The sequence below is a fragment of the Camellia sinensis genome, chromosome 13 (assembly GCF_055761805.1).
Source record: "Camellia sinensis isolate YWXY chromosome 13, ASM5576180v1, whole genome shotgun sequence".
NCBI classification, from domain to species: Eukaryota; Viridiplantae; Streptophyta; class Magnoliopsida; order Ericales; family Theaceae; genus Camellia; species Camellia sinensis.
The window spans coordinates 7,332,347-7,356,262 of NC_138973.1; the positions used below are offsets into that span (position 1 = coordinate 7,332,347).

Below are 23,916 nucleotides of genomic sequence, written 5' to 3' on the forward strand. Positions count from 1 at the left end.
TAAAAGAGTATTTCTTCACAGATAAAATGTATAAAATTTCAACCTTCGAAGGCATCCAATCTAGCTTCTTGACTTCTTCTCTACTCTCAATTGCTCCCAACCAATTTGTACCTTTCTTCTCCTTCCTCATCTTCAGCTCTCTGTAACATAACGAGTAATCAATACAAATAACAATCTCATTAAGGCAAAATAACAAATATTGACAAAGCCTAAGTTCTCTTTCTCATTAAAAATACTTGCCGTATCTGGATTTGAAACCAAAACTAAATATGGGCTTCCCAATGGAGCTACATTAGCACTACAGTTCCTTTTCTTTTCATGAATTTTTCTTGTCATACCTGAATTCTGTGGTTGAACAAGATCTTCTTTAAGTTTTGGAGATTGGATTTTCAATAGATATCTACAGCTCCGCCTCAAAAAACTGTAATTCATTTGAAAATGAGCAAAAACCCCAGTTATCAATCCCACAATGCCAATTCTGACAAAAATTCCAGCCTATTTAAACTAAGATTATGAGTATTCATACCAGGCTTCTACCAAAAGGATATCTCACTTTTACTTTGCAGTCTACAATTTTCTAATTTTTTATACAAATTCCTATATATGATCAAAACCAATGGTACATGACCACAAATAATGGTCTATGCAAGAACATAATGGAGCGATATAGACATCAGACAGTAGAGAACAAGGTTCAAATTCAACAAGCAAATTCTCCCAAATTGAAATTTTATTGCACATTGACTGAAATTTATCCATATGGATTGAACAAGGGACAAGATATCATTTACACTAATACTATTTTTCCATTACACTACAGAACCTGAAGGACATATACAATATGTGATTATTCACAATCCTTGTGGACAACAGTCAGGAGAACTTAAAAAGCACCTCAAATATTCGGACCACAGACCTTGGAACCTTTTGAAGCATGGTAGTTGTAGACACCCCATTTTTGACCGACCTTGAGACTCAGATGTCACCAGTTGAGCACTTGGTGATATTGCATAATGTGCTTGTTCAGAAATTTCAGAGTCACGGCCGTGAGCCCTACCTTCGGACTTCCGAACCCTCTTCTGTGCCTTATCTCGGTTTGCGAACCAGACTCGGTTTTCTCTGTTTCTTTTCCTGAGGGAAGGGAGAGGTCCCGTAGACCGTCTCTCAAATGTCCGTAGGCTACATTTGGTGGCCGTAGGCCATTTTTCCCATTTCAGAGCCCGGTTTCCGGTTTTCGGAGCCGTCAGGCCGTGTGCCTCGGTTCGGGACCGCCTAACCATCTCCGTTTGCTCTGACTTTTGGCATACATCTTATTTCATCCCTTTTGAGGGACACTGGGGGCTAAGAAACCCACTTCGAGGTCGAATACCATTTTCGGTGCTTAACAGCCCATTTTCGGGACCCCGAACTGCGTGTTTTGGCCCCGGAACGTTCGTTTTACAACGGTTTTCGTTCATTTTTGGCAGGTACCTCTGTTTTATCACAAGGAAGGTCACTGAAGGGTGGGAGGCCAGCAATTGTTGCAGCAACCAGTTATCTCTCTTCCGGAGCCTCCCGGCGCCCGTTTTTCGCACTTCCGGGCTAATGTTGAATACCTTGGAGCTAGTGTTGCCAACTTTCAACCACATATCTGTGATCTACACATCTGAGAGGCCCCTAAAAGTTCATGGCCGGCCATTAAGGTCACCTGACCCTTTTGACCCCTTCCTTCCGGGCTAATGTTGAACCCCTTGGACCTTTTTTCTTGAACTTTGAACCACATATCTGTGATGTACACACATGAGAGGCCCCTAAAAGTTCGTGGCCGGCCAGTAAGTCAACTTGACCCTTTTGAAAAAACCCTAAGTCCCTAACCATTATTCCTTCTACACCACCAAGCTCTACCACCACCATCTCATTTCCAGCAACAAGGAAGGATTCTTGAAGGCTAAAGAAGCTGCAAATCCATCCAAAAAGCAACAAAAGTTCGATTCTTCAAGGGTAAGTAATACTTTTACCCTTTTGAACCTTTTTCTTGATCCATTTCTAAGCCCCACTTCTTTTTGGTTTCAAGCTCCGGCCCTAACTGAAAAGGGCCATATTTTGAGCTCATCTTAACTTCTCATTAAGGGCTCAACCCTGTTTGAGCCCTCCGTAATACACTTGCTTCATTGATCATCTTGTATGTCATAGTTTTGCATGCTGTTTTTGACCCATGAGCAATTTATTTTCGAGCATGTGGTAAACTGATATAAGGTTTATTTTGAGCCCCTCTTCAACATTGGAGAAGGGCTCAACATTGTTTGGTGCTTCCATGTGTCACTTGTAGTTATATCCCCTATTTGGCCCCATTTTTGCATAAATTGGCAACCCTCTTTGCTTCTGTTTTTGGACCTTGGTCCGAACTGAAAGTGGTCTTATTTTGGCCTATACTTCATGTTTCATTAACACTTTTTTTCTGTTTGGTGAATATTTTGTATACTTCATGTTATAGCCATTGTTGAGCCTTATTTTGCATCACATTTCTATCATGTTTGTATACTGATTTTGAGGCTGCCATATACTGTAAATATTCATATTTTTGGTCCCTCTTCAATGTTGTAGAAGGAAATTTTTCAGTTTGGGTTTTTCTTATACCACTTGCTTCATTACCCCTCTTTTGGCCCCTATTCTTGCATGCCATTTTTGCCATACCTATGCTTGCTGTTTGGCCATGTTTATAACTGTGAAAGTGCATCTTTTGGGACTGTCTAGCTTCTGTCTTTGCATTGCACGTCCATATTGTGCATGTTTGGCATAGCTATGGGCCATTTCGGGTGCCTAGATTCGCATTTCGGGACAATTCCATGCATTTCATGTCATTTTGCCTCATTTCGGAGCTGTTTTCCCTCATATTTTACTGCTGAAATTCCATTAGAATGATTGCTATCATTTTCATGCCATTTCATCGCATTTATGCATCGCCTCGGTTTGCGTGCCCGTGTGCACGCATTTCGAGGCGCCTCATTTTCTGCCATCGGCATCTTATGTGAGTGCGGCTGAGGCTCTCTCATGTTAGTATAAGTCCATATTGCATTCTGTATGTCATTTGCATTGCGTATGCATCGCCTCGATTTGCGTGCCCGTGTGTACGCATTTCGAGGCACCTCATTTTCTGCCATCGGCATCTTATGTGAGTGCGGCTGAGGCTCTCTCATGTTAGTATAAGTCCATATTGCATTCTGTATGTCATTTGCATTGCGTATGCATCGCCTCGGTTTGCGTGCCAGTGTGCACGCATTTCGAGGCACCTCATTTTCTGCCATCGGCATCTTATGTGAGTGCGGCTGAGTCTCTCTCATGTTAGTATAAGTCCATATTGCATTCTGTATGTCATTTGCATTGCGTATGCATCGCCTCGGTTTGCGTGCCCGTGTGCACGCATTTCGAGGCACCTCATTTTCTGCCATCGGCATCTTATGTGAGTGCGGCTGAGGCTCTCTCATGTTAGTATAAGTCCATATTGCATTCTGTATGTCATTTCATTGCATTCTGTCACCGCCTCGGTTTGCGTGCCCGTGTGCACGCATTTCGAGGCACTCCATTTTTATCCGCAGGCATCCTATGTGAGTGTGGCTGAGGCTCACTCATGTTGGTGTAAGCCCATTTGTCATTTTCATGTCATTTCATTGCATTCTGTCACCACCTCGGTTTGCGTGCCCGTGTGCACGCATTTCGAGGCACTCCATTTTTATCCGCAGGCATCCTATGTGAGTGTGGCTGAGGCTCACTCATGTTGGTATAAGCCCATTTGTCATTTCCATGTCATTTCATCATATCATATCATAGCCTCGGTTTGTGTGCCCGCGTGCACGTATTTCGAGACACATATCATCGCCTCGGTTTGCGTGCCCGCGTGCACGTATTTCGAACATGTCATTTTCTCGGTTTGCGTGCCCGTGTGCACGCATTTCGAGGCATCTCATTTTCATCATATTCTGCATTTTCTCGGTTTGCGTGCCCGTGTGCACGCATTTCGAGGCATCTCATTTTCATAGCATAGTGCATACTAGGTTGTATCTTAGATCGCATTCTGTCATTTTCTCGGTTTGCGCGCCCGTGTGCACGTATTTCGAGGCATGTCATTTCCATAGCATTGTGTATGTTAGGATTGTATCTTAGTTGCATTTATTGCATGTCATGCATATCGCATCGTATCCGGGATAGGAGTTAGCCCGGGCACGAGAAACGAGGTACATTTCGTACTCCGAGTGACGGAATGTGTCTCAATTCCCCAGTCACCGACACTCCAGATTATCCATGATGGAGTTAGGTTTTAGCTGTAGTTTCATGTGCATTCATCCTATATTGAGTTGTGCATTTCGATTCCTCGGCCATCATGCCTCGGTATGCGTGATTGGTGGTACGAGGATCGAGACATGCATATATCTGTGCAAATACATTGCTATGCCCCTTTCCTGCTCTCTGTTGCAGCAAAATGAAGAATCAGCAACCTTTGGGGGGGGCTTGGCACGCATTCCAAGAACAGGTGTAAACAGAGGCTAATTGGGGCATTCCGGTGGATTTCCGCGCAAGACAGTCCGGACATGCATCATCCACCAGAAGCAAGGCAGTCCCTGGCTTGCACGCCAGTTTTATTTGCTTTCTTAGTTAATTTGTTAATTAATTAGGATTTTGTAATATTTTGGACTGTAATATTCTTTATTCGGGACTGTAATATTTGGACTGTATATTTATTCGGACCCTCTGCGCGAGGGCAATGTTGTAATAAGTGTGCGTGAGTGTGTTGTATGTCTTCCAACCCCACGTCTTTCTCCTTTTTATTTATCCGCTTTTGATGGTTAGATTAGGGCATATTTAAATTAGCATACAGTATGACAGCATGTCTGCATCATTCATATGTATTGCATGCACCGGGCTCGGCGCATCATACTAACTGCATTGTACTTTCAATTCCAAATTGAATACATGTTAGCTGTAGCATTTCATATGCCATGTTTAGAATAGCCGAGCCTGCTATAGTTGCATTTTGCATGTGTTGCATTAGGCATTTTTGTATACTTAGGATCATGCATGATTTCTAATGTAATTTCCATTTTGGCTTGGAGTACTCGGTAAGTTTTATGCTTTAGCATCCTTGCATGCGTGTGAGTGACTGCCATGAATAACATGCTTACCATGAGGCTATATGCTTATGTGATATAACTGCCTGAATGCCTGTGGGTGAAGGTTGGGTTATTTGAATTGGAATAATTCATTAAATGTGTGTTTTAAGCCCACTAGATAGTGGCAAAATCATGTTTTCTAAGCCCACCTGAGGGTGGCAAATCCACGTCTTAGCCTACTTGCGAGTAGCATCATCAAACCATTTTCAAATAAACAAGCATGAAATGTTTTGTTCCAATTCGAACGACCCAGTCTATACTTATATGATGTGTGCATCACATAGTAACCTAGGCTAATAACCGGAATAAGGACACACAATATTTTCAAAAATTGATATCATGGTTAGTAGAGGCCGGTCTATGACCGGGCGAGCGGGGGTGCTCACGAAGTGACCTTCCCCAATCGTACCCAAGTTCCCGAGCCGAGGCAACTTTGGTGATGACGAACACGTGGCCTTTTGGCACCGAGTCAGGGTTTCCTAAATTTCTCAAAATAAAATATTTAGGTGGCGACTCTGTATCTGGCAAAGCAGTCCATGTTTGGCAATACTTTTTCAAAAAATCAGTTGCTCAAAACAATGTGCCGGATTTGGACTCTTTGGTTCAGATTAGGAACCGTGACATTTTAAGAGTCTGAGCTGTAGTAACCCAAAATGATCAGAACGGGAACTAACCCTCCCGGGGCGTTCGGGGACGTCTACAGTAGTAGCAATCTCACCACCAACATTGCAAGCACGACTAGGCCCACACTATCACAACCAAAATGATCAAGTACAATTAAGCCAAACATTCCTGGAAAGAAAACAAGTGTAAGCAAAATTAAGTGAAAGGTTGCCAAGTTAAAATTAATACACAAACAATGTCAGAAATCTAAAATTCAAAAAGGTAATAGAAAAGCCAGCGATGAATATTGGGGATATGCCAGAAAGAAATCCAAAGGATTGATACCTTGTGTGCCTCGAGTACTGGCATCAGAAATTAGGACAATTAAAAGCCGAGGAGTAACCCCAAAAAATTCAAAATTAATTAGGAAGCTGTGCAAATGTCCCAGTGTTGGGGCTGCAGCCCCCGGCCATCATCTTCTCATAGACCGCATATGCACGATCCAGATTCCCAGACATGCTATATCCTCGAATGAGAGCATTATATGTGAAAACATTAGGTTCAAGGCCCTTAAGTAGGAGTTCTTCATACATTTTCCCAGCTTCCTCGATCATTCCAGCAATCCCAAGATTGAGAATCAAGGAATTGTAGGTATAAAGGTTAGGAATAATCCCTCTACTTTGCATCTCATTGAAAAGAGAGAGAGCTTCTTCTATTCTTCTTGATCTCCCAAGGCCATTAATCATAAGGTTGTAAGAAATTAAATCAGGATCAATGCCAGTCGACTTTAATTCCTTAAAGTAGTGCACAGCATCATCCACTTTCCCCAACATGCAAAGGCAATCTACAAGAATGGTGTAGGACTTCAGATCTGGTCTTATTCCCTCTTTAACCATTCTATTAAACAACTCACAAGCAGTTTCCACATCCCCTCCTTTGCCAAATCCATTTATAAGAATATTGTAGATAGCACAGTTTGGTTTACATCCATAATCCACCATCTCATTAAAGAAACTCTTCACTTCATCCAAATTTCCCAGCTTTAAGAGACCATCTATGAGAAGACCATATGTACAAGGAGTGGGATTGAAATCTGCGCTGATGAGATCATAGTACAAATCTATGGCTTTCTCTATTCTATTAGACTTGACAAGACCAACAATAACTATATTGTGAGTTATGGTGTTAGGCTTACATCCCCTGCTGAGCATCTCTTCATAGAGTTCAAAAATTTCATCGACCCTCCCAGACTTCCCAAGATCATCAAGCAACAAGTTGTAGGTGAAAACATCAGGAGCACAACCAACAGTTTTCATCTCCTTAAAAAGACCCCAAGCCATTTCAGTGAGATGAACATCAAGAAACCCCTCAATCAGAACATAATATGCTTCTAGTGTAGGTTGAATTCCAAAACTGCTGGTAAACTTCACAAAAAGTTCGTGAGCGTTGAGGGCTTTCTTATGCTTGCACATAACCTTAATTAGAGGAATCAATACTGAGTCATTTCTGCAAAGCTCATCAACTATCAATATTTCAACAAATGAAATGGACTGATCAATTTCAGCATCACACAGAATTCCTTCAATTAAATCTCTCCAAAAAGAGATGTCTGTCTGATTCCTAACCTGGTGAATAAAGCTCTTTGCGATCTTAAAAGCATCCTCAATCCGTCCGTCCTTCACAACACCTGGTAGAAGGGTGCACAAAGTTATATCATCAGGATAGAGCATCTTTCTCATCTGATGGAAGAACAAGAATGCATCATTAACCCTGTTCTCTTTAACTAAACCGTAAATGACAGTGTTGTAAGTAAAAACATCGGGAAAGCAATTTCTTGTTGTCATCTCAAAGAGAAACTTCAAGGCCATATCAATCTCATCATTCTTACAAAGGCAATCGAGAAGTGTATTGAAGGTAATTGTGTTTGGATAGCACCCTTGTGCAGTTATACTCTCAAATAATTCCATGGCCTCTTGAACCTTCCATTCTCTCCCTAAACCAGCCAATAATGTGTTGAAGGTCACAACAGTAGGAGGAAGCTTCATCTCCTTCATTCTGCAAAACATTGCCCATGCCTCATCTACCCGATCAGCCTTGTAAAGAGTGTCAATCAAAGAATTGATATTAACCACGTCAGGATCACATCCATTTTCTATCATCTCAGAGAATAATTGGATGGCTTCATCTATTTTCCCTGCCTTACTGTAGCATTTCATCATCATGTTGTAGGTTATAGAATCTGGAGCAAGTCCATTCTTTTTAAGTCCATAGAATATACCTTTTGCCTCCCCAAGTCTACCCATTTCCGCTAGACTATACAAAGATGCATTACAAGCAACAATATTAGGAACAATTCCACAGAGTTTCATCTTCTCAAAAGTTTCAATAGCTTTTTCAGGTTCACCTGACTTGCCGTAGTAGTCAATGAAAAGGATATACGTGTAAGCAGTAGGTTTCACGCCAAACGATTCCATACCATCAAAAAGTTCTAACGCTTCATTCAATCCATCAACTCTCAAAAGTCCACCTATTAATGTATTATAAGTATGTAGATTTGGCAAGATCCCTATCTTTCTCATGTTATCAAGGGTACCAAATGCTTCATCAAGCTTCCCTGCTTTGCATAAAGCATCAACAAGTATTGTGAAAGTAACGACATCTGGAACATAACCATTTGCTTCCATCTCGCTCCAAAATTCTCTTACAGTGTCCAAATCTCCACGGTCACTGAACTTATCCAACAAGGTGATGTAAATCACTCAATCAGGTTTATGGCTGCTGGATTTCATCTTTAGAAACACTTCTTTTGCCTTGTCAAGTTTCCCCACATGACAAAGAGCATCGATGAGAACTGTATAAGTAATTACATCAGGTCCACAGCCCTCGTCATCCATTCTCTTCAGAAGACCATAAGCCTCGTCAATTTTTCCTGCCCTCCCAAGAACCCTAATGCATATGGTGAAAGTGTACACATTCGGCCTCAACCCCAAACTCTCCATCTCTTCAAGTAAGCCCATGACAGTTTCAATATCCCTTCTCTTCCCAGATGCTACCATAAGCGCAGAGTAGGTCTTGAGACTAGGCTTAATCCCTTCTGAAACGACTCTTCTATAAACCTCCGAAGCCTGTTTACAACATCCAGACTGAAGAAGCAAATGGATCAGCCCATTGTACGAATACCCATTCAAAACGAACCCTTCTTTTCTCATCCGCTCGAGTGCAAATGGTGCTTACCGAATCCCTCCTTTTACACGAAGAGCCTTAAATATGATCAAATAAGTATTCAAATTCCTATAGATAATTTGCTTTTGCATCAAATCAAACACAACAGCCATATCACCAACCCTCTTATGAACCATCAAGAGCTCAAGCATGTAATTACAGGTTTCGGCAGTGTGAACAACATTACGAAGCTGAGCAACAGACTTAAAGAATGAAAAAGCTTCCTCTGGGTCTGAAGAAATTGACTTTAAAACCCCAATTGCTTCCTCAGAAGACATACCACCATTTGGCTTCCCACTTACTGCCATTAACCCATGTGAGCTTTTCATCACAAACCCACAAAGACCCACCATTTTTCTCCTATGTTTCTTCCAATTCACCATAGACCCATTGCACTTTGAGTGGTATTGTCTATTATTACCAGTTAGGGCAGTGTAATTGACATTACTACAGTAAATACTTGAGTTGCAAAGTACCAAAACAGCCATTGATGATATTATCAGAAAGAATTCAATTCGGGAAGAGCATAAATTAGAGGTATGTTGTGTTTTGCATGATGGGTATTCGTTGAATTGTCTATGAGAAAGGAAATTGCAGAGATATCAAGATAGGCGTTCACTTACCAAAGAAAATTGGATGATGGATTATCAGTTGAATGAGAACTTCGTTTGGCGTAGACAGAGTTGAGTTTCCGAAACTGTCACAGTGAGGAGTAGTGAGAGCGTTCGAAACTATCTCAACTATCATTCGTTCGGAACCATATCTTGTGTGCAGTCCTAATAATTTTTAAATGGACGATGCAATCCAAATTAAATATTTATATAAAATTATTTTAGAAATGTTTCTATTTATATTTTTTTTTTCTATTAAACTTTTTATTGGTGATAAGTCTATTTTTATAAAAGCACAAAACAAGTCTAAGAATTGATTTTTTTTTTTTTTTTTTTGGTGTGATAAGAACGTCATTAATGATTGTTTATATTTTTAATCCATTGTTGCCATAGTAATTAGAAGTAGTAATAGTGGTGGTAATATAAACATATAAATAAATTAGATGGATAAATAAATTTTATAAGTAATGTAAACAAATAAAAAACGACGTGTGAAAATAAATGAGATGTAATCAGATAAATAATATATACAAATATGACAAATAACAGAGATAGAGAGCGATAGACAGATAATGATTATTGATAATTTTCAATAAAAAAAAGTATTAATAAATATATACACAGGGGTTATTGAGAATTTCCAATAATAAAAAAATACAAATAAAAAAATTAAACAGAAACAAATAAAATAAAAACAAAAACAAAAACAGAAATCTAATTATCGACTACCAAAATTGACGGTGGTATTATCCTCCCCCAACTCTGAAGTTCATCCACCAAGCTCCCCTCTCTCTCTCTCTCTCTCTCTCTCTCTAGTTTGTCTTCATATCAATGGCGGCGTCTACCAGTGCCCTAGCTCCACAATTTTCTAACCGCCACGGACTAGTTGAACCCAGAAACCCTAATTCCTCTTCGTTTTCATTCTGTAAGCTTTCTCTCTTTCATCCATGATCTTTGTTTTTGTACATATGTTTATTATACAATCTTTTTTTTTGGTTAAGATTGCTATTTGTAATCTTCTTTTTCACACGCACACAAATAGTTTTGTTTGGGGTATTTTGATTTTAGGAATTAATTCCCACAGTTCTTATGTTTCTAGATATGTAAATAATATCAATCAATTTCGAAACTTTTTGCATCTGGAAATTGGGATTTGCAGATGAGGTCCTTTAATGGGTACATTACTACATTGTTGTTAAATATTATTGGAACTAAATTTGTTGGGTTTTATTTGGTAGAACCTTTATATGATTTGGGCTCCTTTACTATGTTTCTTTATAATGGATTTATTAGTGTAGTGGAATTGTATGTTGAGGTCTTTGTTTGTCTTGGTCTCTGGATGTAACAATGAGTTTCGTTTTTGAATGAATTTAGATGACACAGTTCTTGTTAGTATATTACTACGACTTAAAAAATAAAATAAAATAAAATTTGCCGTACCTCAGTAATCAGGTGTGTAACAAATTAGGCAGTGTTGGGTGTGAGGGTGGGTGTATAAAACCATTGTTGATCCCAGAGTAGAAATGCTTATTTGGAAGAGTTACGAATGAGGTACACTACATAAAGTCCCTTGAAAGCCCTCACATTGGTAAGGGCCAAAAGCAACCAACCAACCTAAGGTTTATTGCAATAGTAGTTTTATAGAAGGAATTTATACATTGTGGATTCTCTTTTAGCCAAATCATTGACCTTAGTTGCCTCATGTGTGCATGCGTGCAGATGCTGTGTGCCTTTGGGAGAGAGGGAGAGATGGAGATTGCAACTCACTTGTGAGATCCAAGATCTCATTCAAGAGATATGAGTATTTGAAGGGGTCGTGTGGTTGTGTTGAGTTGTGATGTAGGATGAGAGCGGACCACACTCTCTTACAACCTTTCTTGCTGGTGTTTATATGCAGAAGATTAAGTTATTTTGACCAAAAGGCTGATTTTGAGAGTTTGTATGGGTGTAATTATGGGGCAAGTGGTTGGGGGTTCCAATGGACAAAGGAAGACAAAATTTTGGGGTACGATTCTAGGATTTTGAGTAGTATCCATGAATAACAGTAAGGTTGCCTTGGATGATTTTTATGTGGTATGGTTTGATGCAAAAGGAATTATAGTTTAGGCTTGTCAAGTAGGGCCTAGTGGTTACAGATTCTTGGTGGTGCCTTGGAGAAAAACAGTCCAGGGATGTCGCAGTATTATAGATTCTTCTATTGTTGTTAGATAGATAACAAATATCTCTCATGGCTGTCAAAATACTAGCATTTCATGTGCTAGTTCTGCCAGTTTTGGGTCTGTAGTTTTCTTAGAGTCATATGTCAACCAATGCAAAGCAGATTTCTTTGTTCAGAAAGGGGTTGAACTCTTGAGGAGCTATAAGTTGTTTTTTTTCATCTTTTTTAGCTTTGACTTCCTTAATATTTTATACCTACAAATTAATTATTCTTTTATTGTCCCATTTTTTCTAAGGTTTGGCAAGACTCAAGAGTGTTAAGCTCTTACACAAGCATTATGCAATTCAAACAGTATAAGATAATACTATTGCATGTTTTTAATATATGACGATATGAAATAACTTATATTCTGCTGTTGCTTTTTTAGGTAAATTGAATCCATATTCCAATCCAGTTGGTCCTCCTATTGCATCATGGCCTGGTAGTACGATTGGCAAGACCCGAAGATCTCTTCGTATACATGGTTTATTTGGAGGCAAAAAGGAAAATAATGACAATGGTGATGACGCGCCCTCAAAGGTTCTATAAATGATCTTTTAATTAAAATTTATGTATAGGTAAATATTTTGTGGGATATATAGGCCCACCTTGTTAATGCTGATGTAGCTGATGTAGCACAACCATCCTTTATTTTTACTCCTTTAAAAGAATCCGCCTTCTAGATGAATGCTTGATCAATGTACATGCAACTTTGCAAGCCAGCTAGGATAATCCCCAGGTTAATGTTCACTTGGGGTCTTAAGGTTTTGTGCTTGATATCAGTTACCTAATGTGACCTTTGTCTCAAGTATAGCAATTTTACAGCTTAACATATATAATGTGGTCCAAAAATATAATAATTTTAGTTCTGACTTAACTGGCTATGTTCTAAGTGCCTGAAATTGATATACAAAATTTCATTTCTGCAGTATTCTAAATACTGAAAATCTTTATTATTAGTAAGCATCTCAAAAGAACTTATGCTTTTATAAAAAAATATTTTTTTATAAACTATATACTCTCTGTTCAGGGAGATGATTGGATAAATTTTTACTTAATCTGAGAGACATTGTTTTCAACTTAAGCATTTGTGGATATTGATAGTGATTTGTCACTTTTAACTTATTGTGTATCAAAGCCAATTTTATTCCTGATAAGTTTGGTCTTGGTGTGTACTATTTGTGCTTCTCTCTTTTTATTTCTGTTTAATTGTCAAATATACTTGGTAAAGCTGATCTTATTTTCTGCTACTTGGGTGTGTAGGCTGGAATATTCGGTAACATGCACAATTTATATGAGACTGTAAAAAAAGCCCAGATGGTAGTCCAAGTTGAGGCAGTACGTGTGCAGAAAGAACTTGCTGCGTATGTGTTACTCAGCAGATCTATTTTTTCTTTATTCTACAATTCCCTTTTCACTATTATGATGTGTGCATGGATTTATTATGGTCATTTTCCATATTTATGCTTGCTATTATATTCTGTTTTGCAGAGCAGAGTTTGATGGCTATTGTGAAGGTGAGCTAATAAAGGTATGATTTGAGACAAAAAGGCTACTTTCTGAAACAATATTTTAGCTTAAAAAAAGGCCAAAAAATTGGATTGGTTAGATGCTTCTGTGACTTAGCTTAGCTTTCGAGCTTTTAGAAGCTGTGTCAAATGTGTAAGACTTCTTATCACAATGTGGAAACCAAGAATCAACGTCCACAGTTCCTGCGCCACCTTGCAATGGATTAGGAGGTGATTCATGGATTGTCCATCATGTTTACACATGCAATACCAATTGATGTGTGCATTTGTCTCCTTTTAATTAAGTTGTCAATGATGGGAATCTTCCCATGCGAAGCACACCAAATGAAGAAGGCCTCTTTAGTGCGCCAAACCCCTCTCGACGGGAAAGAAGACTCACTGCTCCCCATAAGCGTAGCATAAAAGGACTTCACATTACCGAATCACCAACATCATCAATAGGGGATGAATAGAGCTACCAAGGAGATCCAACAACTCTTATCATCTCCAAATCATTAAGCTCTCTCCAAAGGCCAACATCACAAAATTTAAGCAGATTTATCAGCTTTATCTTTCTGATTTTTTTATTTTTATTTTCATGGCACAAGAAGCATTGGATACATTTAGCATAGCACGTAAAATTAGTCGCGATATTCTGAATGGCATTGGAGTGATCTATTTGTTGTTTTTCTCCCTTAAATTTAATTTTAAAAACAGATGTGTTTCGCTTTTGTATTTGTTTATTTTTGGATTTAAAGAGCATCATTTTTTGCATATTATTCATCATGCATTTTGGACAGTGACTCCTCCCCGTCTTCATTGGTTGCCTTTCTTTTTCTTATTGGCTCGATTCTGGCTTGTGGTTATGTTTGTCCAAATTCTTTTTAAAAACAATATGCAGCTAAATTATTATAGTAGGAGTTTGAGCTACCTCCATCGCAATAACGGAAGTCTTGTTCCTGTAGCTAATAATTATTCTCAGGTTTTTCCTTGGTAGTAGTGCAGGCTTTGTTTTAATGTTCACGAAGGATTCAATTTGACATCTCTTTGGGCTTTTCTGTAGGTAACACTTTCTGGTAACCAGCAGCCTGTGCGCACTGAGATAACTGAGGCTGCAATGGAGTTGGGAGCTGAAGTAAGTGAACATGGTTACATTTTCTTACCATATTTGGGTTACCATGTGATTTGTCACTACTGCGTTGTAACATATATGAGTGGTGGGACCCACCAACTAATGCAATGGTGACAATCACATGGTAAATCAAATGTGGTAAAAAAATTATAGCTTATTGTAGATAACTATTCTTACTCGAGTCCTCACTATTGTGCTTCGCATTAGCAGGGCTAGAGTTATATCTCGTATATAATGGCTCATGATGACACTTTCAAAGAGATTACTTGAACATCCACACCTCTTCACAACTATATTGGTGCAATGCCTTCATTACATATTAAGTTCATTGTTTATGAGTCCCGAGTTCAACAACTCTATACTAATTAGATGCACCCCTCCACTTAACAACAATTCCTGGGTATGACTAGTAAATCCATATAGAGAAATAGTTTTAACTTAAGAAGCAAGAATGTGGACACGGACATGTGACATGCCAATTTCTAAAAAATAAGGACATGAACATGGGAGGGAGGAGATATGTCAAATATATTTTATTTGTTGATGAATATAAATATTACACTGAAAAATAAAAAAAAAATAATCAGTGTGTTTGGTTTGAGTTTTTTTAATTAAGTTTTTTGAAAACTGAGTTTTTTGGTTTTCGTGTTTTTTTGTTTGTAGTGAATATTTTTAAAATTTTAAACATTTTTTTTACTTTTTTAGATGCACCTTATTTAGATGTATCTAAAAAGTAAAAAATTTGTAAAAAAATATTTTTAAAAATTAATAAATACATAAAAATATAAAAAATGTATTGAATTCTCGTTTTTTTTTTTTTTTGTATTTTTGGTATTTAGTGAATTTTTAAAAGGTTTTTTTTTTTGCTTTTTAGGTATATTTATGTTAGGTATGTCTAAAAATTAAAAAAATTGCTCAAAATATTAAAAAAATTCAGTAAAAACAAAAAAATACGAAAAATAAGAAAGTAGAATTTTTTGAAAAGTGTTTTTGAAAAATGATAACCAAGCATAGTGAATAATAATGAAAAAACTAACTAATTTAACATGAAAAATCACTTCATTTATCGGGAGCGTCTAGAGGCAGGACGTGTGTGCCTATGATGTGTTCCTACCATGTTCAACGTGAAATGTGTAGATGTAATAGGAATTTTTTCTCTCATGCAGAAACTCTCCCTTTTGGTCACTGAAGCATACAAGGATGCGCACCAGAAGAGTGTTCAGGTGAAAATCATCTCATCTTGTGAACTGTGAAATTTCTCTCTTTTTCCCTTTCCTCTCTATTGGAGTCCATCTGTCTGTCCCTGAAGATTACACTTTCTGATGTTGACAGGCCATGAAAGAAAGGATGAGTAATCTTGCCCAGAGCCTGGGAATGCCGCAGGGACTTGGTGAGGGATTGAAGTGACGCTGACCCATTGACGGAGTTGAGCTTCAATTTTTGTATATGAGCTTTTTGTTGTAATGGCTATTTATGTGGTGACCTTTGTCAACCTAATGGTTAAATTTTCAAATTACATTTCCTTTTTCTTTATTTAAATTTTCAAATTACATTTCCTTTTTCTTTATTTATTTCTGGCGACATTTCAAGGCTCCCTCTGTTTCTTGTAGTAATTTCTGGCTATATAGAAAGCAAAAACAGCAGCAATTCATACTTGTTTTTCATTAGTCTCTCTCTCCTGTCAGAAATCAATATCTGACTATTGCATTGTTGAGTTCTAACTATGGTACAAGTCTTCCATGGCATAGGATGCCATAAAACCTTCATTGTCTAAATTTTATTTTATTTTATTTTATTTTGGGAGCAGAATTGTCTAAATTTCAGATGGTCTGGGGACATTTTTTTTTTTTCTATCCAAAATTTTGGAATTCAGATTTATTCATCCAGTCATCATCTAGTTCAGTAGCTTCCAAAAAATTATTTTGAAAGTGATGAGTCTCATTTCAACAAATAAAAATCAAATTGAGGCATCATTTATTTTTTATCCCAATTGCTAGGGACTTGCAGCCAAATCTCTATAAATTGTGGGTAAGAATGTAAATATTGGAGATAAAAAAAAAATGTAAAAAAGAAAATTTTGTTAGTGTTCATGTACGGTAATTTGTGGATTTTTGTTTTTCACATGAGTGTGGGGCCCACAAAATTGCGGACCCACACTCATGTGAGACATTTGGTCATTTGTTTGGTAGAAAATTTGGTGTCTCTAGCATTCACCTATTATAAAATAAAAGACACATGTCACCATGCATGTAGAACAGCCAAACTGCCACATGTCCATTTTCATTAATTAACACGTGGCAATCCATCACCATCTTCAGACAAACTCCTCCTCCATACTCTCTCTGCGTTCTGAGTTTTGGAGAGAGAGAGAGAAGAGAGAGTAAAATGAGTAGTGGTGGAAATGAAGAGTGGAAGAAGAACGCAGACACACACAAGATGAGTTCAGAGGAAGTCAAGAAAGCTGGAGTCGACTCCTCCAAGAGGCCACCGGGTCACAACCCTGGTGAGGTCCTCCACCAGCGCCGTAAATTACCATTCAGCCCCTACACCATGGCCCTCGGCGGCTTCCTCATCGTCGCCACCCTCGGTTACTTCACCTTATATGCTAAGAAGAAGCCCGAAGCCAGCGCCCGCGATGTTGCCAAAGTTGCCACCGGCACCGCCAAGCCCGAGGATACCCATCCTCGCAAATAGGGTGTATATATATATACATGTATCCTTGGGGGTTATGGAATGGTGGTTTGGTTGGTGTAATTGGTTGTCTTAAAAAGTATTTTGATTTTCACTGTTTTTTAATTAGTAAATAAGATTATGAACTTGATTTAGAATCTGAAACAGTTCTTTTTATGGTTGCTTCTGGTTTTGTTTGGTCGTTAAACAATGTACAAATATGATGTCAATCTCTGAAGGATACATCTCCCATGAAGTTGCTTCAATCATTCATCGTCTATATATCTATTGCTATTAAGTGGGCTAATAGTTGAGTCAATCTCTAACTATTAGTTTAGTACCTGAAATTTCATTATATAAATGAACCCCATATTAATTTCATGGACTATATCAATGCATTCATCATGAAAGAATCTAAGGAAGAAATCACACAACTTTATGAATTCCTGCATTTGTCAAGCAAATATAGAAGAGGAGAAGAGAAGAGAAGAGAAGAGAAGAGAAGAGAATACTATTACTATAACAATGGCTTACTGACCTTGTCACCGTTCAAAAATGAACACAAATATGGTCACATTCAAATCAATACCACTCAATACATTAATCTTCAACCTCAACTACCATTTATAAAACAGAAGATGGTATAGCCTGCCATCAAAATCCACGCACTTCATCAATCGATCTTCACTGACGAGTAAATCAGCCTTGTGAACCAAAAACATGCATAGAAACCAATGGTACCGGTCAACACGAAGAACGCATATGAACCAATCAACATGTACCCAAAATACAGTACCCCTGAAACCGGCTTTGTGATATCAAGCTTTGTGAAGAAGTAGAAAGTAGCATAGAGGAACAGGTAAAGAGCCGATGAGCCTGATGTCAAGTATGATCTCCACCACCACAGGTAATCTTCGCTGCACAACTGGAAGTAACAGAGCACGATAGTTATTTCGGCGCAAGTGATGATCAGGATGATGAAGACTATAAAGAGGAACCCAAAGATGTAATAGAACTGGTTGAGCCAGATCGAGGTGAGGATGAAGAAGAGCTCGATGAACACAGCTCCAAATGGAAGAATGCCTCCGATGAGAATTGAAAAGAGCGGGTTCATGTACCATGCCTGCTCGGGAATCTGTCTAGGGATTTTGTTCGTCTTCACCGGATCTTCAATTGTTGGTTTCTTGAACCCGACATAGCCACCCACGAACACGAGTGGGACTGAAATCCCGAACCACAAAAAGACCAGAGCGAACATTGTCCCAAATGGCACGGCTCCTGAAGATCTCTGACCCCAGATGAGTGTGTTTAAGATGAAGAAGAGGGCAAAGACACTGCCTGGGAACATAAAAGCAGTCCTGAGAGTGATTCTCTTCCATTCTGTTCCTTTGAACATCTTGTACAAACGTGCAGAGGCGTAACCAGCGAAGAGTCCCATGAAAACCCAGAGCAAGAGCATTGCTGTCATTAGTCCGCCACGGTTTGAAGGCGAGAGGAACCCTAGGATGGCAAAGATCATAGTAACAAGCATCATTCCGAAGAACTGAACGCCTGTTCCAGCATAGACGCATAACAAATCAGAGTTATTTGGTGGCCTGAAAACGTCGCCGTGGACTAGTTTCCATCCTGTTTCTTCTTGGGCCTCCTCTTGAGTCTCAAGTTCATTGTACCTAGAGATGTCACGGTAGAGTGTCCGCAGCATTATCATAGCCACCATGCCGGACAGAAAGAGAACAATCATCAAGGAGTTGACAATTGAGAACCAGTGGATTTGGTCATCGCTCATTAGAAGATATGTGTCCCATCTTGATGCCCACTTCACCTCACTCTCCTGTAAATGTAGACATCAGAATCGTAACCACAATTTGTAGGAGATAACACAGAATTTGAAACCAACAACAAATAAAAAAACAAACAAACACGTTTGCAAACGAGGGTAAAAGAAAATGCCTCTAATAGAAATGGCCCTTAAATTCTGAAAGTCGATGGTAAAACATTCTATTTCTCGGATGGGCAAATCACCTGGAACTCAACATCGTATGTGAATACAATTTCTTTGTTCGCTTCAACTTCTTGGGGAGTGTTGGAGTTAGAAACCATGCGTTTTGTGTGTGGATCACAAGTGCTTAAACGAGTATTCACAGTCCACTTTCCTTCATATTCATGTTTAACACTGCATGCATCAAATTATCAGATATCAGATCACCTCAAGTTACTACAACAAAGAGGAATGAGTAAATTAATAAGAAACAAAGAGCCTCTAAGGAATCAACCTGAATGGCTTCACCTCAAAGGCCACGATCCTTGCTGAATCGGTCTGCATGTCTTTATGATACTTGACAGTAAATGTCAAATGATTGTGTATGAAAAATTTCTCATCCTTTTTCTGCATATAAATAAAAAGTAAGCAAAAGAAGAAATCAGTGCATTCACAACACCTTGAGCCTGTGTGCTGATAACTGATTTACTTACTCCGGCGTATTGCCCTTTGAGCCCAACATAAAAGCCCAGCTGATATACCGGTGGAGATTCCTGATCTAGCCTTTGTATGGGAACCACCAGAGGAAGGTTATCCAGTATCCTGTCACAAACATAGTAGATTTGTTAAGAATACACAATGTATCTTGAAAGCAAAGTTCATAGAAATTAGTTGATAAGAGGTAAAAGTCCATATATGAGTCTCCTACATGTTGACACGATACTCATCTTCAATCTTCTCTTTGAATTCCTTTGCAGTTTTGGCATCAAGTGTTTGCCGACAGACAATTTTGCACATCTGTGGTTCGCGCATAGTAAACTGCAACAAACCCATTCAGCTAAAAAAGTGTCAATAACAGGAAAATAATTTATCAGAAGACCTCAACTAATAAATACATTAAACTGACCACATAAGGGGAGTTCTCAATACGATCACCACGCAATACTTCCCCAAGATTCTCTCTGCTGTCAACTATAGTGTTTGGACGACAATAAGGAAGAGAATAATATGAGTAAGGAAGCTGAGTCTTCGTAGAGGTCAATTTATTCACTTTCACACTCAACGGATCACCCTGCGTCCAAGTCAAACAAACATAATTTTAGCAAACATCCCTAATAAAGCCCCAAACATTTTGATGCATAAAAGGAAAATACAGGCCGGCAGCGTGAGATAGGCTTCAGTCCAGAATAGAACCAACATATCAGACAAAATCAAAAAAATCAAAAAAATCTACACCAAACCAACCATGTCAGAAGAAAGTACAAATGTAGAAAATATAATGCACAATCATAAATAGTAAATCCCTCAGTTTGACTGAAATATCTTACGGATTATAATTTCCTCACCCAACTTTGTAATGAGTTAACATAATTGCATATAACATGTTTCACTGCCAAATTTCAAACTTTTTCGTAAATGATGACAAATGGTCAGACCCCTCCCCCCCCAACCCCAACCCCAACCCCAACTACTAGCAATAGTAAGAAATTTTGTAGACAACAATCCAATGAGGGAAAAATTGAAACATGAAAATCACATTCCCACTTGAGCTTTCTGGGGTCATGCTGTTGTCTAGATTACAAAGGGGTTGGTTGTTGACCAATGTTGAAGTGTTTTTCTTTTTTGGTCATTGTACGGCACAAAGCCAAAGGGAAGTGCTTTATAAACTTGGATCCACAGCTATAAGTAAGCAAAGAATGTTGTTTCAACAGCTCCTAATAAATATCTAGCTTGATACATTTAACATATCTTCATACACCCAGCAAAGTCACTTCAAGTAGGGTCCAAGGTTCAGTTGATCAGTGATCCAGGCATTTTCAAATAAAGAAGTCCCTCCCTCCCGTGATCACCAGTTATGGATCAGTCAGATAGGGACAAGAACCACAGGCATTTTCAAGAATGAATGTGCAAAGCTCCACACATCAATGTCTCTCTATTTCTGACTGTAATTAGGAAAAATAAATCTACGAAATAAACATAGAGAACAACAATCAAGAATACCCATAACAAAGGAGCAATAATTGGTAAAATCGAGCTAAATTCAACCTCAATTTGAAAAGTTGTGGGAAAATTTCATAACCTCATTACATTTTCCCAAAACCATGTGAGCTACCATATTTCATATTTGCCTTACAACCAGTTTGAATTGGGTGAATTAGAGAGAAAAGACAAGTAAAGGAAAGGAAAAAGTCACTCCTCAAGAACTTAAAAGAATGGTCTCTCATTCTTATCTCTCTGTCTACACTCTTGTTTTCTTTTGAGTGTGCCCATGACATAAAAATTGAAATTTGACAAAGCAAACAAGTAAACCACTTGGTAAGCCAACCTCAATGCCATTAATTGAATAGTATTTACAAGTTTAAAAACAAACGATACACAAGCCAACCCTGCTTTAAAAAAAAAAAAAAAAAAAAAAAAAACCTCCACCGACACTTTTCGCACCCCATGAACTACCAATTAGCAATTAATTCAAAACGAGTGCATAATCCAATTAACATAAATCAAAACCTAAAAGCAACAATCGAAAATTGGAGATCTGAAAACTAAATGCAGCGCAATAAGGAATCCTAGATCGAATTGGTAAAGCGAATACAACAGAATTAAATCATTGAGAGAGAGAGAGAGAGAGAGAGATGACCTTCTGAAAATCCTGGGGAGCGACGCCGGGAAGGTAGAAGGAGTGAACATGGTGAGTGAAAAGCAGAAGAACGATCGCCGAGATCAATGAACGGAGTGCGAGGGATCTACAAAATCCCATGGCGTTCTAGAGAGAGAGGGGATTACAGATCCAGAGAGAGAGTATATGAATGAAGCAGGAGGTGGTGGGGAAGGGGAAGGGGAAGGAGAAGGAGAAGAAGAGAGAGCCAGGAAAGCGAAGGTGCACCAGAATGGGGAGCACAGGGTTAGCTTTGTGGTTTGAGTATTACGCAGGGATGATTATTCACTACTCCGAGTATGGGACAGAGGGATGCTGCAGCCTGCTATGAGGGCCTATGGGAGTTATCTCGGGTGATAATTTAAACTATTCTTATTATAAAAGTTTGTCAGATAAATTCTCTCTAAAGAATTAGATTAACTTATAAAGAATTAGATTAATTTGGTATATGCAGCCATACAATAAAAGCAGATTTAGTTTTAAAAAATAAACCGTTAATATGATTTTAATAATTTTTTAAAAAATAATTAAATCTTGATCGTAAGATTATGAATATTTAATTAATTTAATTTTTTTTTAATAATGATATACTCGACGAATCTTATAATATGAACAATCAAAATAGATTAGGATAAACTCTCACAAGCTCTCAGAGCAGGGTTGCTTAGTCAAGCACAACAGTAATCCCGTTCTCCAAAGCATGAATATGTGATATTTTATAATATTATTATTGATGAAGAATGTAAGTAGATAAAATATTATATTAAGTAATTTAGAAATATAAAAATATATGATGAATAATAAAGCCTAGTTTGGGAAGACTAAATAAGTGCACTTTTTGACTTTTTATGAAATATGGGTTGGGTTTGGGTTGGGTTTGAAGTGATGTGTTAGAGAGGTGATGTGACTTAAATAAGATGATGTGACTTAAATAGGATAGTGACTTTTTGACTTTTTGTCTTTTTTCAATCATGCCAAACTTGGCCTAAGTAATTAAGATGTGCGAATGTGATATTTTGAAAATATGTTTTGTTTGGTTTGGTTTGGTTTTGAGAGAGTAGTTTTTAAAAATTGTTTTGGGAGAGAGTTTAGATTTTTTTTTAGTTTGTTTGGTTGTATATTTTGAAAGTAGTTTTGAAGTTTGAGAGTTTAGAATAATTTGATATTTTGTTATAATTGAGTAGATATGTATAAAACAAATGATCGAGAAAGAGAGATGAGAAAGAAAAAACAATTGATTAATGTGTAACAGAGAAAAAATAATTTTGAAAAAATTATAAACCAAACAAATTTTTAATTTTTTTTTTTTTTTGTCAAAATCACTTTAGAAAGCCAAAACCAAACATATTCCACTTGCTGCCACGTCAGCTTTTGCGGAAAGATTTTGGAAACACATATAAGTGGGTTCCACTTTAGTCAACATCTAGTCCCCAGCGTCGGTCGACGTTTTTTTATTTTTTTGGGTAAAATATATATTTTTAGAGTTTTTGATATTATATTTTAATTAAAGTTTTTAATTACATAATAAATTATCATTTTTATTAATAAATTATCAATTTGATTAAATATTTCTAATAATGTTATAAATATATTTTAATTAATAATTTAAGTAATTTTATTATTGTATAAGAGAGTAATTATAAATTTTATTTTTTAATTAATTTTGTTAAATAAAAAATTTAAACAATAGAGTAATTATAATTTTCTAAACCACAAAAAGCAATCTGTACTTTAAGGTGTATTTATAATTTATCCTTTATTTTTTATTTTTCAAAAAAAAAAAAAGTGTGACTATTTATAATGGGCCGCGCGGCCTCTGCTGCTTACTATAGCCCAACAGAAGCCCAAATTAGCTGGAGATTGGTTTGGATTATTCCCTGAAAATTACTTAAAATTTGTCTCTATAAATAAAAATAAAAATTGTGGATTAGATTCTTTTATTATGAGTGTGGCCCAAATAATTGTAAATTTATATTTACATCACACATTTTATTTTTGGAAGATTTATGGGCCGGTCTTATGGATCGAATTTAATACCCAACAAGTCCTACTCTAAATTAATAGGGGTTTAAATTTTTTATTTTGTCATTTCAATTCTCAACTCACATTGGTTTTCACAACAAACTCAACATTTTTCTAACAATTCTTAACAGAAAAAAGTACGATTTTCAGGATTAATAGCTCCAATTAATAAA

The 23,916-nt window shown here is 37.6% G+C and overlaps 2 protein-coding genes and 1 pseudogene across 4 annotated transcripts; 1 reads left to right on the plus strand and 2 right to left on the minus strand.

The window, feature by feature from the left end:
- On the minus strand, positions 1 to 9,727 carry LOC114297319 (uncharacterized; annotated as a pseudogene). Its single transcript, XR_014348217.1, has 3 exons — positions 6,093 to 9,727; positions 241 to 421; positions 1 to 140 (listed from the first exon to the last, which is right to left on the minus strand). The product of XR_014348217.1 is annotated as an uncharacterized LOC114297319 (transcript).
- A 548-nt stretch (positions 9,728 to 10,275) lies between these two features.
- On the plus strand, positions 10,276 to 16,084 carry LOC114304481 (nucleoid-associated protein At2g24020, chloroplastic). 2 transcript variants are annotated; one of them, XR_014348218.1, is made up of 8 exons: positions 10,276 to 10,505; positions 12,166 to 12,317; positions 13,041 to 13,141; positions 13,269 to 13,308; positions 14,349 to 14,420; positions 15,584 to 15,640; positions 15,750 to 15,917; positions 15,952 to 16,084. XR_014348218.1 is itself a non-coding variant. In XM_028249636.2 (7 exons), exons 1-7 carry the CDS (start codon positions 10,412 to 10,414, stop codon positions 15,822 to 15,824), a joined length of 591 nt encoding a protein of 196 aa, XP_028105437.1. In that variant the 5' UTR covers positions 10,276 to 10,411; the 3' UTR covers positions 15,825 to 16,084. The 2 variants fall into 2 exon arrangements, 1 of the variants encoding a protein (XP_028105437.1); XM_028249636.2 differs by having other exon boundaries at positions 15,750 to 16,084.
- Positions 16,085 to 17,578: 1,494 nt separating this feature from the next.
- On the minus strand, positions 17,579 to 22,119 carry LOC114304482 (transmembrane 9 superfamily member 8). The gene is made up of 7 exons (XM_028249637.2): positions 21,704 to 22,119; positions 19,973 to 20,137; positions 19,775 to 19,884; positions 19,560 to 19,668; positions 19,361 to 19,473; positions 19,110 to 19,260; positions 17,579 to 18,918 (listed from the first exon to the last, which is right to left on the minus strand). The coding sequence occupies exons 1-7, from the start codon at positions 21,821 to 21,823 to the stop codon at positions 17,761 to 17,763; spliced, it is 1,926 nt and encodes a 641-aa protein (XP_028105438.1). The 5' UTR covers positions 21,824 to 22,119; the 3' UTR covers positions 17,579 to 17,760.
- Positions 22,120 to 23,916: the final 1,797 nt, after the last annotated feature.